The sequence below is a fragment of the Aquarana catesbeiana genome, linkage group LG06 (assembly GCF_042186555.1).
Source record: "Aquarana catesbeiana isolate 2022-GZ linkage group LG06, ASM4218655v1, whole genome shotgun sequence".
Taxonomy (NCBI): Eukaryota; Metazoa; Chordata; class Amphibia; order Anura; family Ranidae; genus Aquarana; species Aquarana catesbeiana.
Genome location: NC_133329.1, coordinates 248,215,438 through 248,228,494, shown reverse-complemented (window position 1 = coordinate 248,228,494; position 13,057 = coordinate 248,215,438). Strand labels below are relative to the sequence as shown.

General features: G+C 43.9%; 1 protein-coding gene across 4 annotated transcripts in view; it reads left to right on the top strand.

Moving 5' to 3' along the window:
• PGAP1 (post-GPI attachment to proteins inositol deacylase 1) overlaps window positions 1–13,057 on the top strand; it is a 479,543-nt gene that overhangs the window by 249,122 nt on the left and 217,364 nt on the right. For all 4 annotated transcript variants that reach the window (XM_073633146.1, XM_073633147.1, XM_073633144.1 and 1 more), the window contains one exon: window positions 8,064–8,139. In XM_073633146.1, coding sequence (XP_073489247.1) covers window positions 8,064–8,139 — 76 coding nt within the window. The remainder of the gene's footprint in view (window positions 1–8,063; window positions 8,140–13,057) is intronic.

Sequence of the window (13,057 nt, the reverse complement as noted above, 5' to 3'; positions counted from 1 at the left end):
CCAGGGCTCCGGGGAGCGTCCTTTCGAAGGGCAGCAGTCGAACGTATAGGCCGTGGCAGACTGGGTCCTTGGTGCTTGGTAGGGCCAAGCAGATCCTCCACCACTGTATATCGTTCCACCATCTCGACAAGGAGGTTCACTGTTTTGGGGTCTCCATGGCTGACCCACCGTTGAAGGTCGTCTGGTAGTGACCTTAGGTATCGGTCCAGCACGACCCGCTCCACGATTTGGAGGCCAGACAACATTTCGGGCTGCAGCCATTTTTTTACCAGTTGCACCAGGTCATGCATTTGAGACCGTGGTGGACGATCTGGACGATACTTCCATTGGTGCACTCGTTGGGCCCGAACAGCTGTAGTAACCCCCAAACGAGCCAATAGTTCTGCCTTTAATTTTTGATAGTCTTTAGCGTGATCTGGTGGCAGGTCGAAGTAGGCTTTTTGAGGATCTCCTGTTAGGAAAGGAGCAATTAGGCTGGCCCACTGGTCCTGGGGCCACCCTTCTCTCTCTGCCGTCCTTTCAAATGTAGCAAGAAATGCCTCTACATCATCACTCAGGGACAACTTCTGCAAAAAATGGCTTGCCCTCACGGTCACCTGGTTGCCAGGGGCAACAGCCGCTTGCTCACGGCCCTGAGAAAGCTGCTGCACTACTTCTTTTAAGGCAGTCACCTGAGCCTGCATAACCTCTTGCTGGGTTGCTTGCTGGGCTGCCGACTGGGCCACCAACAGGCGAGTGTTTTCTTGCTGTACCTCCAGCTGGGTTGTTAAGCGCTGATTAGCTTCCTCATGGCGAGACTGCGTTTGTATATTAGCCAAGGACAGCTGTTTAATTAGCTCCTCCATTGCTTCAGCTTTCAGGGTTTGTGCGGCTTTAACCCAGGACATAAATCCACTGTACTGTCCCTTTAAATGTCAGTTTTAAGTCCAATACAAAAAAAAAAAACAGCAAGAAAAATTCCTGTTACTCTGTCCTGCCTGCATTCGAGCACCACTTGTAATGTTTGGGGAACCAGCTAGATCGCAGGACACAGGCTTTTCACTCAAAAGGAGATTTATTGAACTTAAATAGCTTTTCAGCAGCAAAAACAAAAGAAAAAGGTTTCAGTCTCACCGACTTGCAAAGTCCAGAACTGCTATTGCAGTTAAACAGTCCTTAGTTTCTGTTGCAGGTAGATTCCTCTAGCAGGAGGCTTCCAGGCAGGACACTGCTATTCACTGTTGCTGCACACCAAAACACCATCCACATTCTCCTCTACACTCCTCCACACCCTCTCTAACTTCCTGTCTTGTTTTTAAACCCACTTCCTCTTACAGGTGAGTTAACCCTTTTTTTGTTCCCTTAAAGGGACCACAGTCCAAACAGAGGGGAAACATAGCATCCTTCCAGGACCCAGCCACGGCGTCCTGTACAATATATATATATATATATATATATATATATATATATATATATATATATATATATATATATATATTATTACATTTTTAATTTTTTTTTTCAAACGACTGTCCGTGAAATGTGTGTGTGCGTGATTGATGCAAGTTGCGATATTTAGTAATGCGCAAGTTTGACCATGGGGCCTCATAAGGGAAGGCTGTCAGAAATCGAAGAAGAAAATAGGGGGTGCAGACTGTTGCACCAACCATACAAGATGTAATGAAAATGCGAGATTGGAAACTCAGAGGACAAGTGTGAGTAAGAATGTGTGTAGAAGTAAACCGTAGATCGTGATAGAAAGACGAAGGAGACCATGTGCTAGCGTTCGAACGAAAGTGGGAACGTGTCGAATCGTAAACAAAAATTCAAACCGAATGACATCACATATGGCAAACGAAATTCAACTCGATTGCTGATGCGGGGAGTGTGACTGAAGTGCGTGCATTAAATCCGAACCAGACAACCAACATGAGAAAAATTACGAATGGGACTGGAACTGCGATGTGGTAAAAAAACAAAATAAAAGGCGAACATCGACTATGAATGAAAACTCAAACCCAAAAAAATTAAAAAATTGCCCACAGCCACGAGCGGGTTCGAAACAAAGATGAGTGGCTCCTCTACGAGAAGGCACAAATGGAACCGGAACTGCGATGCTTAAAACAATGAATGAAGAAGCGACATCGACTAACGACAAGCAAATTCGAATGGCTTACCAACGATGAGGAGCAAGTTTCCAGAATGACGGCAAGCGGCATCTCTGGAAAGAGCCTTGCGACAACACGGATCGAACCGGTAAAACGAACGGGTACCTATGACGGAAAGTCTACGACCTTGTGCTGGGTTGAACGAAGCTGATATCTGATTATCTGCAAAAGAGGAAACTGAAATTTGAACGAATGGCCGTGAATCAGTGCGAGTGGCTGATATAAGTTGCGAATTGAGTGCTGCGTGAGCCTGGAGCCTTATGAGGGAGGCTGTAAAAAACAAAAGTAGCTGAAGAAATTGCAGTGCATATGTAAGGAAGTGTCAGTACCAACCATGCTGGGTGTGATGAAAATGCGAAGTTGGGACTTAGACAGAGGACGAGTAACGAAAATGATTGAGAGAAACCATGGTTGTGCCAGTGAGAGGAAGGAGACTACATTAATGTATGAGCAAGCATTACTTACCGAAGATTCAAACCAAAGCACCGCAAGAGGCGAACGAGACTTGACTCGATTGCTGCTGTGGTAACGAGTCCACACGAAGTTCGAAACCAGACAAATTGCTGCAGGAAACACAAAATGGAAACTACCTGCGATGACGTGAACCAAAATGCCAGGTGAACATCGACTGTACATGAGATTCAAATGCCCACCCGCGGCAAGGAGCGGGTTCGAAGATGAAGACGAACCACACCTTGCGAGAAGTATGAATAGAACTACGAACCAAAACAACGAACGAAGCTGCAACATCGACTGACAGCGTGTCAATTCGAACTGGCCTGTAATGATGCCAAGCAAGTACTGGACAACAACCAGCAACGTTTCAGAAAAGAGTTTGCAAGAAACCGAATTGACAACGAGGTTAAACAATGAACGCAACCACAACATTGCCTGTGGTACAAGAAAAAATGTTGAAACTTACCCATGACAGCGAGCGAGACCCCTGATGAAGGAGCCTCATCTACTATCAAACAAATTTGAAAGCTTACCACCGGTTACGCACGAGTTTCCGACTGAAGAACTGAGCGAGGAAGTGTCAGCCTGGTGACGTCAGACGTATCGCGCACCGGAACCGACAGGGAGATAGGGGAGTGAGTGGAATAAATACCATCAAAACTCCTATAAATTCAGGCCACCAAGCTGACCTTCTTTAAATATTAATAAATAATAAAAAAATATATACAGTATCTCACAAAAGTGAGTACACACCTCACATTTTTGAAAATATTTTCTTCTATCTTTTCATGTGACAACATTGAAGAAATGACACTTTGCTACAGTGTAAAGTAGTGAGTGTACAGCTTGTATAACAGTGTAAATTTGCTGTCCCCTCAAAATAACTCAACACACAGCCACTAATGTATAAACCGCTGGCAACAAAAGTGAGTACACCCCCTAAGTGAAAATGTCCAAATTTGCCCCCAATTAGCCATTTTCCCTCCCCGGTGTCATGTGACTCGTTAGTGTTACAAGGTCTCAGGTGTGAATGGGGAGCGGGTGTGTTAAATTTGGTGTTATTGCTCTCTCTCTCATACTGGTCACTGGAAGTTCAACATGGCACCTCATGGCAAAGAACTCTGAGGATCTGAAAAAAAGAATTGTTGCTCTACATAAAGATGGCCTAGGCTATAAGAAGATTGCCAACACCCTGAAACTGAGCTTCAGCACAGTGGCCAAGACCATACAGCGGTTTAACTGGACAGGTTCCACTCAGAACAGGCCCTCGCCATGGTCGACCAAAGAAGTTGAGTGCACGTGCTGAGCATCATACCCAGAGGTTGTCTTTGGGAAATAGACGTATGAGAGCTGCCAGCATTGCTGCAAAGGTTGAAGGGGTGGGGGGGTCAGCCTGTCAGTGCTCAGACCATACGCTGCACACGGCATCAAATTGGTCTGTATGGCTGATGTCCCAGAAGGAAGCCTCTTCTAAAGATGATGCACAAGAAAGCCCACAAACCGTTTACTGAAGACAAGCAAACTAAGGGCATTGATTACTGGAACCATGTCCTGCGGTCTGATGAGACCAAGATAAACTGCTTTGTTTCAGATGGTGTCAAGCGTGTGTGGCGGCAACCAGGTTAGGAGTACAAAGACAAGTGTGTCTTGCCTACAGTCAAGCACGGTGGTGGGAGTGTCATGTTCTGGGGCTGCATGAGTGCTGCCAGCACTGGGGAGCTACAGTTCATTGAGGGAACCATGAATGCTAACATGTATTTTGACATACTGAAGGCAAGCAAGTTCCCCTCCCTTTGGAAACTCGGCCACAGGGCAGTATTCCCTTCAGAGACTGGGCCACAGGGCAGTATTCCAACATAACGACCCCAAACACACCTCCAAGATGACCACTGCCTTTTCTAAAGAAGCTAAGGGTAAAGATGATGGACTGGCCAAGCATGTCTGCAGACCTAAATCCTATTGAGCATCCTCAAACGGAAGGTGGAGAAGCGCAAGGTCTCTAACATCCACCAGCTCCATGATGTCGTCATGGAGGAGTGGAAGAGGAAACCAATGGCAACCTGTGAAGTTCTGATGAGCTCCATGCCCAAGAGGGTTAAGGCAGTGCTGGAAAATAATGGTGGCCACACAAAATATTGACACTTTGGGTCCAATTTGGACATTTGGCAGTGGTTTAGACATTAATGGCTGTGTGTTGAGTTAATTTGAGAGGACAGCAAATTTACACTGTTATACAAGCTGTACACTTACTACTTTACATTGTAGCAAAGTGTCATTTCTTCAGTGTTGTCACATGAAAAGATATAATAAAATATTTTCAAAAAATGTGAGGGGTGTACTCAGATTTGAAGACTGTGTGGAAGAGTGGGCCAAAATCACACCTGAGCAATGCATGTGACTAGTTTGTCCATACAGGAGGTGTCTTGAAGTTGTCATTACCAACAAAGGATTTTGTACCAAGTATTATGAAATTTCAGGTAGTGTGTTCAATAATTTTTCTGAGGTCATTCCATTTTTATTACACATAACTTAATTTCTGAACTTATTTGTTTTGGTTTCTTTGTATGTCTTTTCATGTCAATGGCACCTTTAGAAATCGATTTACCTAGAAAAATGATGACGTGTTACATTTTATATATATATATATATATTTTTTTTTTTTTTTGTGTGTGTGTGTATGTATGTGTAACTTTATTTTTTATTTATCTTTCCACATTTCCCAAACGTGTGGCAAAAAAATACATTTTCAAGGGAATAGCTGTGCCTCTTAGGAAATACCTTAGAGTGTGGTGATTTTGTGAGTGTTTCCACTGTCTTGGTGCTCCAAGGCCTCCAAAAATGTGATAGGTATTCAGGAAATTAGATGCATAATGTATGCCCCTAGAATGCCTGAAGGTGCTCCTTTGATTTAGAAAGTATGCCTATGCTGTGTGTGAGATTTAACGTGGCTCCAATGAAACACTTATAATTTTTTAGCTAATGCTGTGTAATTGGGAATACATAACAAAACTTTGGCTGAGGTTTCTCAAACTTGTCTGCAAAGGTGGAAATATGTACAATTATAAAAGGGTGCACTTGGCCAATATAGTTAAAGACTGCAGCACTGAAAAATTCCCTGGATTGGTGGGATGTGGTAAATATAGTATTAAGTGTAAAGTGCGCTGTCAAAACAAAGTGTATAAGTTCATAGACTTATATACAAATTCCAAATGTGTGTAAACAATTGATACAAAATGATAAAAAACTTGAAACAAACCAGTGAAACAAAGTCCCGAAATGAAATAAACAACTATATAGGTGCAAAAAACCTCTGAGTGAGTTCAAAATTATGGTTATGTTAAAAACAACCTTAACCACATCAGCCCCAGAAGGATTTGCCCCCTTTAATGATCAGGCCATTTTTTGCGATATGGTGGCACTGCGTCGCTTAAACTGACAGTTGTGCGATGCTGCACCCAAACAAAATTGACGTCCTTTTCTTTTTACCCACAAATAGAGCTTTCTTTTGGTGGTATTTGATCACCTCTGCGGTTTTTATTTTTACTTTCTGCTATAATACATATCCCAAAAAAAAAACAAATTTATTAATTAGTTTTAGGGCGATATATATTCTTCTACAAATTTTTGGTAAAAAAAAAAAATCGCAATAGGCATATATTGATTGGTTTGCGTAAAAGTTATTGCGCCTACAAACTACGGGATTTAGGGACTTTTATTTTTTATTGTTTTTACTGATAATGGCGGTGACCTGCGATTTTTAGGGACTGCGACATTGCCGCGGACAAATCTGACCCCAAATGACAATTTTTGGGGACTAGTGACGTTATTACATTGATCAGTGCTATAAAAATGCACTGATCAATGTAAAAATTACACTGGCAGGGAATGGGTTAACACTAGGGGGCGATCAAGGGGTTAAGTGTGTTCCCTGGGTGTGTCCTAACTGTAGGGGGGGGTGGGCTTACTGGAACATGACAGAGATTACTGTTCCTGATCACTGGGAACAGTAGATCTGTCATCTGACAGAATGGGGAATCGCCTTGTTTACATAGGCAGTGCCCTATTCTTCCTCTCTTCACGGCAATCGCGGGTCGCTGCTAAACATCAAGTCCGCGGGACCCGCGGGCACATGCCCGCTATCCTCGCACGTACAGGTACGTCGGTTCGTGCAGGAGAGCCAACCTGCCGCAGTATATCTCTGCGTGTGCTGGCTGGCAAGTGGTTAATGACAAAAAAATGTATGTATAAAAAAATGTGTCCATCTGTGAATCAACTGCTAGATTCAATGAAAAATGTCCATCCAAAACAATACAAGAGTAAAGTTTTAGTGCAAACATATCCAAAAATACTTCACCACCATGCTGAGGAATAAATGGACGGCAGCCTGCCAGATCCAAAGATCCTAAAGGCCGGTTTCACACTGGGGCGGTGGGTGCGTCGATAGCAGCGTTTTACCATCGTTTTAGCGGCTCTATTTGGCCGATGGCGCAGCGGTTTTACCTCCCTGCTAGCGGCCGTAAAAGGATTAAAACCGCCCGCATCGGCGGTATAGCCACGCTGCCCCATTGATATCAATGGGCAGGAGCGGTTTAGGAGCAGTGTATGTATACACCACTCCTTCCCTGCTCCAAAGATGCTGCTAGCAGGACTTTTTTCAACGTCCTGCTAGCGCACCGCTCCAGTGTGAAAGCCCTCGAGCTTTCACATTGGAGAGACAGCAGCGGCTGTTTCAGGTCGGTTTGCAGGCGCTATGTTTAGCGCAATAGCGCCTGCAAAACGACCCAGTGTGAAAGGGGTCAAAAGGATCTATATGCGTATGTCTCCACACTGGGAAATCAGCTGTTGATAATCACTTGCTGGAACTCAGGCTGCACACCGACTCCACCTGCTGCTGAAGAAATCACAACAGGATCCTTGTGTGTGTGTGTGTGTCCCAACCAGGGTAATTCAGCTAGTTATGATCAGTCGCTGGGATTCACGTTAGACACCGGCTTGAAATGATCAAAAATAAGCGTGTAGGTAGAAAAAGCTCATAGAGCATTAACTTTTTAAACAGATAAGTTTAATAAAAAGTTGCTACAAAAAATTTGATAAAATAGCACAATAGTGTGAGCATGACCACCTGCAGTACAGTCTGTGCTCTAAAATGCCACACTGCTAGCGCCTTGTCTTTAGGATCAAAGGTTGAAATATACTTTAAAGTTATACTACAGTATTTAGGTTTATTTTTCATAGTCCAGTGTTGTATATAGTATCATTACACAACTATAAATTAATTTAACAGATTTTAATGGGTCATAGCTACCAAATATGTTTTGATGTTATTTCACTAATGTACACATTTGACCCTGAATTCGAAATATACGGGTTAATATTTTCTATTAATGTAGTGAGAACATTCTACAGCCTTCTACTGAGAATCATGCACGTTGTGTAAAATTACTCCTATGTCTGTTTTAGTTTTCAGTGGAATGTGAATTTTTAAAAGAAGAGTTGAAAACCGAGCAATTGCCTGTTACACATGCCCTTTCATTTGGTATGTACATGTGATACCTGTTAACACAATTTAGCAATGTTTTATATAACCGACTATTCTATAGCGAAGGGTTTTTGATCCTAGGTATAGCATAAAGGCGTACAGTAAAATATACAATATTTTTAGATATCTATTTTTGAAACTGAAGGTGTTTAACATCAGCAGCTGTATTTCTGTCAACAGTGCTGAGTTCATACTTTAGGAGTTAAAAGTATGAACAATGTAAAGACCTCATACAGTGTACTACCTCTTCTGAAACCTTAAAGCCGTTCTTCACCCTGAAAACAAAAAATGAAGTCAGCAGCTATAAATACTGTAGCTGCTTACTTTTAATACGACAACTATCTGTCTAGGGATCCAGCTCTGTCCTCACCTGAGCTGGCTCTTCGGCCATCTTTGGGTCCAGGTGCCAGCATGTTACTTTGGGAACCCAGCTGTGACTGCTTGCGGCTTCACACTGCACATGCACAAGCTGTGCTGCGCTTTGAGAATGGTCTTCCTGTGATGTGTCCCAGAAGGATGCGGAAAAAGGGCGGGAGGCTGTCAAAACCAGGTACCCCCCCATAAATAAAAAGCGCCAAAGCTTAGGGGAGAGGGGAGGAGGCAAAGAAGCAGAACTTCCACTTTTGGGTAAAGTTCAGTTTTAAGGTTAGATAAGGGTCATAAAGTAATTATTCCAAGAAACATCTGAAGCTTGCTGGCTCTTTTGAGCTTTTTTAGGGCCTTCAGTAAAAGCAAACCACTCCTTAAAGTGGATTATACCCTCACATATACCCAGTGAAGTGAACAGCCCCAAATGATACACAGAGATGAAACAAATCGCCTTACTTAAGTGCCTTGAAAAAGTATTTATACCCCTTGAAATTTTCCACATTTTGTTATGTAACAACCAAAAACGTATATGTATTTTATTGGGATTTTATGTGATAGACCAACACAAAGTGGCACATAATTGTGAAGTGGAAGGAAAATTATAAATGGTTTTCAAAGTTTTTTTACAAATACATATCTGAAAAGTGTGGTGTGCATTTGTATTCAGCCCCCTTTAGATAGATAGATATACTTTATTGTCATTGTATACATGCAACAAAATTTTTCCGGATACTCTTTACAGCAGCAATAAAACATTTCTCAAGAAAACCACACATACATACTCCTAGCACATGCCCACATATCTATTTAAATATATAAAAATATAAAATGTTATTTAAAAATAAATAAATAAAAGAATGTTAATATTCTACATAAAATTCCTAAAACACTGTACCTGATGGGATTATGGACAATACGACCCTAGGGAATAAGCTATGCTTTAAGTGGTTTGTGTGCGTTTTAAGTGTTCTATATCTTTTCCCTGATGGCAATGGGACAAACACACTGTAACCTGGGTGGGTTGGATCAATACTAATAGCTTTTGCCCGCTTTTTTAATCGGCTGGCATATGCTGTGTCCAAATTTGGTAGATCTGTTCCTATGATCCGCTGTGCTGTTTTCACCACACGAGACAGGCATTTCTTATCCTCCGCCCTGCAGCTGGCATACCACACTACAGCGCAGTGGAGAAGAATACTCTCAATGGTACAATGATACCCTGAACTAAAATATAGTGAAACAAATTTGCCTTCAGAAGTCACCTAATTAATAAATGGAGTCCACCCCTAGGGTTTAGCACAACTGCAAACCTACCAAGACATGGCCGTCCACCTAAACTGACAGGCGGGGCAAGGAGAGCATTCATCAGAGAAGCAGCCAAGTGTCCCATGGTAACTCTGGAGGAGCTGCAGAGATCCACAGCTCAGTTGGGAGAATCTGTCCACAGGACAACTATTTGTGCACTCCACAATCTGGCCTTTATGAAAAAGTGGCAAGAAGAAAGCCATAAGAAGTCTCATTTGCAAGAAGCCATGTGGAAGAAGGTGCTCTGGAAAGATGAGACCAAGATGTAACTTTCTCCCTTCGTCTTTCAGGACAGCAGCATGGAGAGAGCGCAGCCACCATGATGTCAGTTTTAGTGTTTCATCCGCCTTGGTGGAAGCGCTGCTGGGGAACTAGAGAGGCTGCACTTTCTCCATGGGTGAGGGAGTGGCAGTACCTTCTGGCTTTTTCCATTGCTGTGACCAGCACAGGAGGGGGGTGCTCCAGTGTCTTCTTTCTCCTCCGGCTCATAAGAGTAATGGCCAGTCGGAAGATCCTGCTCCAGGTGCTCGGAGGCTGTGGGTGTGCTGAGCGTGCATGCCGAGAGAAGCTGAAGCTCTCTGCATGTTGCTCTGCTCTCTGCATGTTGGCAGGTGATTTTGCTTTGGGGGGGGGGGGGGGGCGGCAATTTTGGAGGGGAGGCATGTAGTTCCGGCCAATGAAAAGCAAGAGGAAGAGGTGGATTTTCTGGCTGGGGCTTCCTTCTGGCCCTCAAGCATGGGGACGCCGGAAGGATTTGAACTTTTAAAAGCTCAGGAGTTGAAGCTACCGCTGCGCTGCAATGGGGGAGACGGAGCCGTCAACGGGGATGGTGGATGCAGGTGCCCAGAACCCCAGCCAGGCCCAGGCAGGAGAGGTACAGTGGTACCTCTTATCCTTACACTCTGGGTGTCTTGGTTGTTTTCTTGCCTTCCTGCAGGGAATCCTGTGGCTGACTGTTTAACGTGTTTGTCTTTTTTCAGTTCAGCAGGATTGGGGAGTTCTATGTGGCTGGGTTCTCCAGAGGGGTCTCTGCGCCCCCCCCCTCCAATCCTCTGCCCTCTACTTCGAAACAGGTTGAAAGTGAGTCAGAGGAAGGGAGAGTTAGTATTCCCCCCTCAACCTGGGATTCAAAGGAGGAGATAAATAGTGGAAGGACCTTTAAATTTGAAAATGCATTTGGGTAGCAAAAATAGGAATGCAATCTATACACTGGGGGGAGAACCTCTGGGGGAATCTAGGATGGAAAAGGATCTGGGGGTCCTAGTAGTAGATAGGCTCAACAATGGCATGCAATGCCAAGCTGCTGCTAACAAAGCAAACAGAATATTGGCATGCATTAAAAAGGGGATTAACTCCAGAGATAAAACGATAATTCTCCCGCTCTACAAGACTCTGGTACGGCCGCACCTAGAGTATGCTGTCCAGTTCTGGGCACCAGTCCTCAGGAAGGATGTACTAGAAATGGAGTGAGTGCAAAGGACAACAAAGCTAATAAAGGGTCTGGAGGATATTAGTTATGAGGAAAGGTTGCGAGCACTGAACTTATTCTCTCTGGAGAAGAGACGCTTGCGAGGGGATATGATTTCAAATTACAAATACCATACTGTGACCCCCACAATAGGGATAAAACTTTTTCGCGGAAAGGAGTTTAACAAGACACGTGGCCACTCATTAAAATTGGAAGAAAAGAGGTTTAACCTTAAACTACATAGAGGGTTCTTTACTGTATAAGCGGCAAGGATGTGGAATTCCCTTCCACAGGAGGTGGTCTCAGCAGGGAGCATTGATGGTTTCAAAAAATGATTAGATAAGCACCTAAATGAACACAACATACAGGGATATACAATGTAATACTGACATATAATCAAAACATATAGGTTGGACTTGTGTCTTTTTTCAAGCTCGCCTAGTATGTAACTAGGCGAGGTTGAAAAGAAGAAGGGGCAATTTTTTCCTCGGTCTCTAAAACAGAGATTTCCTTTTGGGGAAGAAGAGTCTTTCATCTGGAATAAAAAAACGATTGATGCGGCCTTCTCTCGGGTCTCAAGGCGTACTGATTTAGCCTTTGAAGACATGGGGGTTCTATTCTCAAGGACACAACGATGGCCAAAACTGCAGACTCCCTCCTAAGGAAGGCCTGGGATTCGTCCCTGTCCAATCTGAAGCCGGGCTATGGCGTCTACGGTAGTGGCGAAATCTCAGTGCTGGGTGGAACAGCTGAAAGGGCATGTAGAGGCAGGCACTTCCAGAAAAGATTTACCAGAGTCCTTCCCTACGCTCCTAAAGGCAGTTAAGTACGTGGCTGATGCCTCTGCAGATTCCATCAGGATGTCGGCAAGATCCTCCTCCCTTATCAATTCGGCCAGACGGGCCTTGTGGCTCAAAGCTTGGTCGGGGGACTCCGCTTTGAAAGTGAAACTCTGTGGGATCCCCTTTACAGGGGACTTACTCTTTGGGCTGGAATTAGAAACCGTAATGGAGAACGGCGGATAAGAAAGAAAAAATTAATCCCTTTGGGGCTGTTGAAAGTCCTTTTCAACAGCCCCAAAAAGAGAGAACCGAGCCAAAATAGACCTTGAAATTCCCAGTGGGGTAGAGGCGGGGGGGTGCTCTTCAGACCCCCAGAACCCGTTGCAAAAAAGCAATGACGGTCACCTTTCAGTGGGCTACAGGCTTTCTTTCCAGTCTGGAAAAAAGCAATGACGCGTCCTTTTGTGTTAAACATCATAAGGCAGCGGTACGATCTAGAGTTCTCTGACTCCCCCACATCATTTCTATTTAACAAATCTCCAAGGAGATCAGGAAAAAAACACTGGTTATGACGTCCCTTCTGAGGGAACTGATGCAACAGGGAATTATCATCCAGGTCTCCAAGGAGCAGGAGGGAGGATTTCTATTCCCACATATTTTTGGTCAAGAAACTTTTGGGAAAATTCTGCCTGATCTTAAATTTGAAAATCCTGAACAAGTCAAGATACAAAAGATTTCTGATGGACACCATCTTTTCAGCAAGAAACCTGCTCACTCCCAACTGCTTTATGGCGTCAGTTGACTTAAGGGACGCGTATCTGTACATCCAATTGCAGAATTGTCTCAGAGGTTTCTATGTCTGGCAGTCAACCTGGGAGGGGAGATTTCTCATCTCCAGTTCAGGGCTCTACCCTTCGTTCCTCCTCGCCCAGGGTGTTTACAAAGGTCTTGGTTGGAGAACTTGGAACCCCTGAGGTTGAAAGGGATTGCC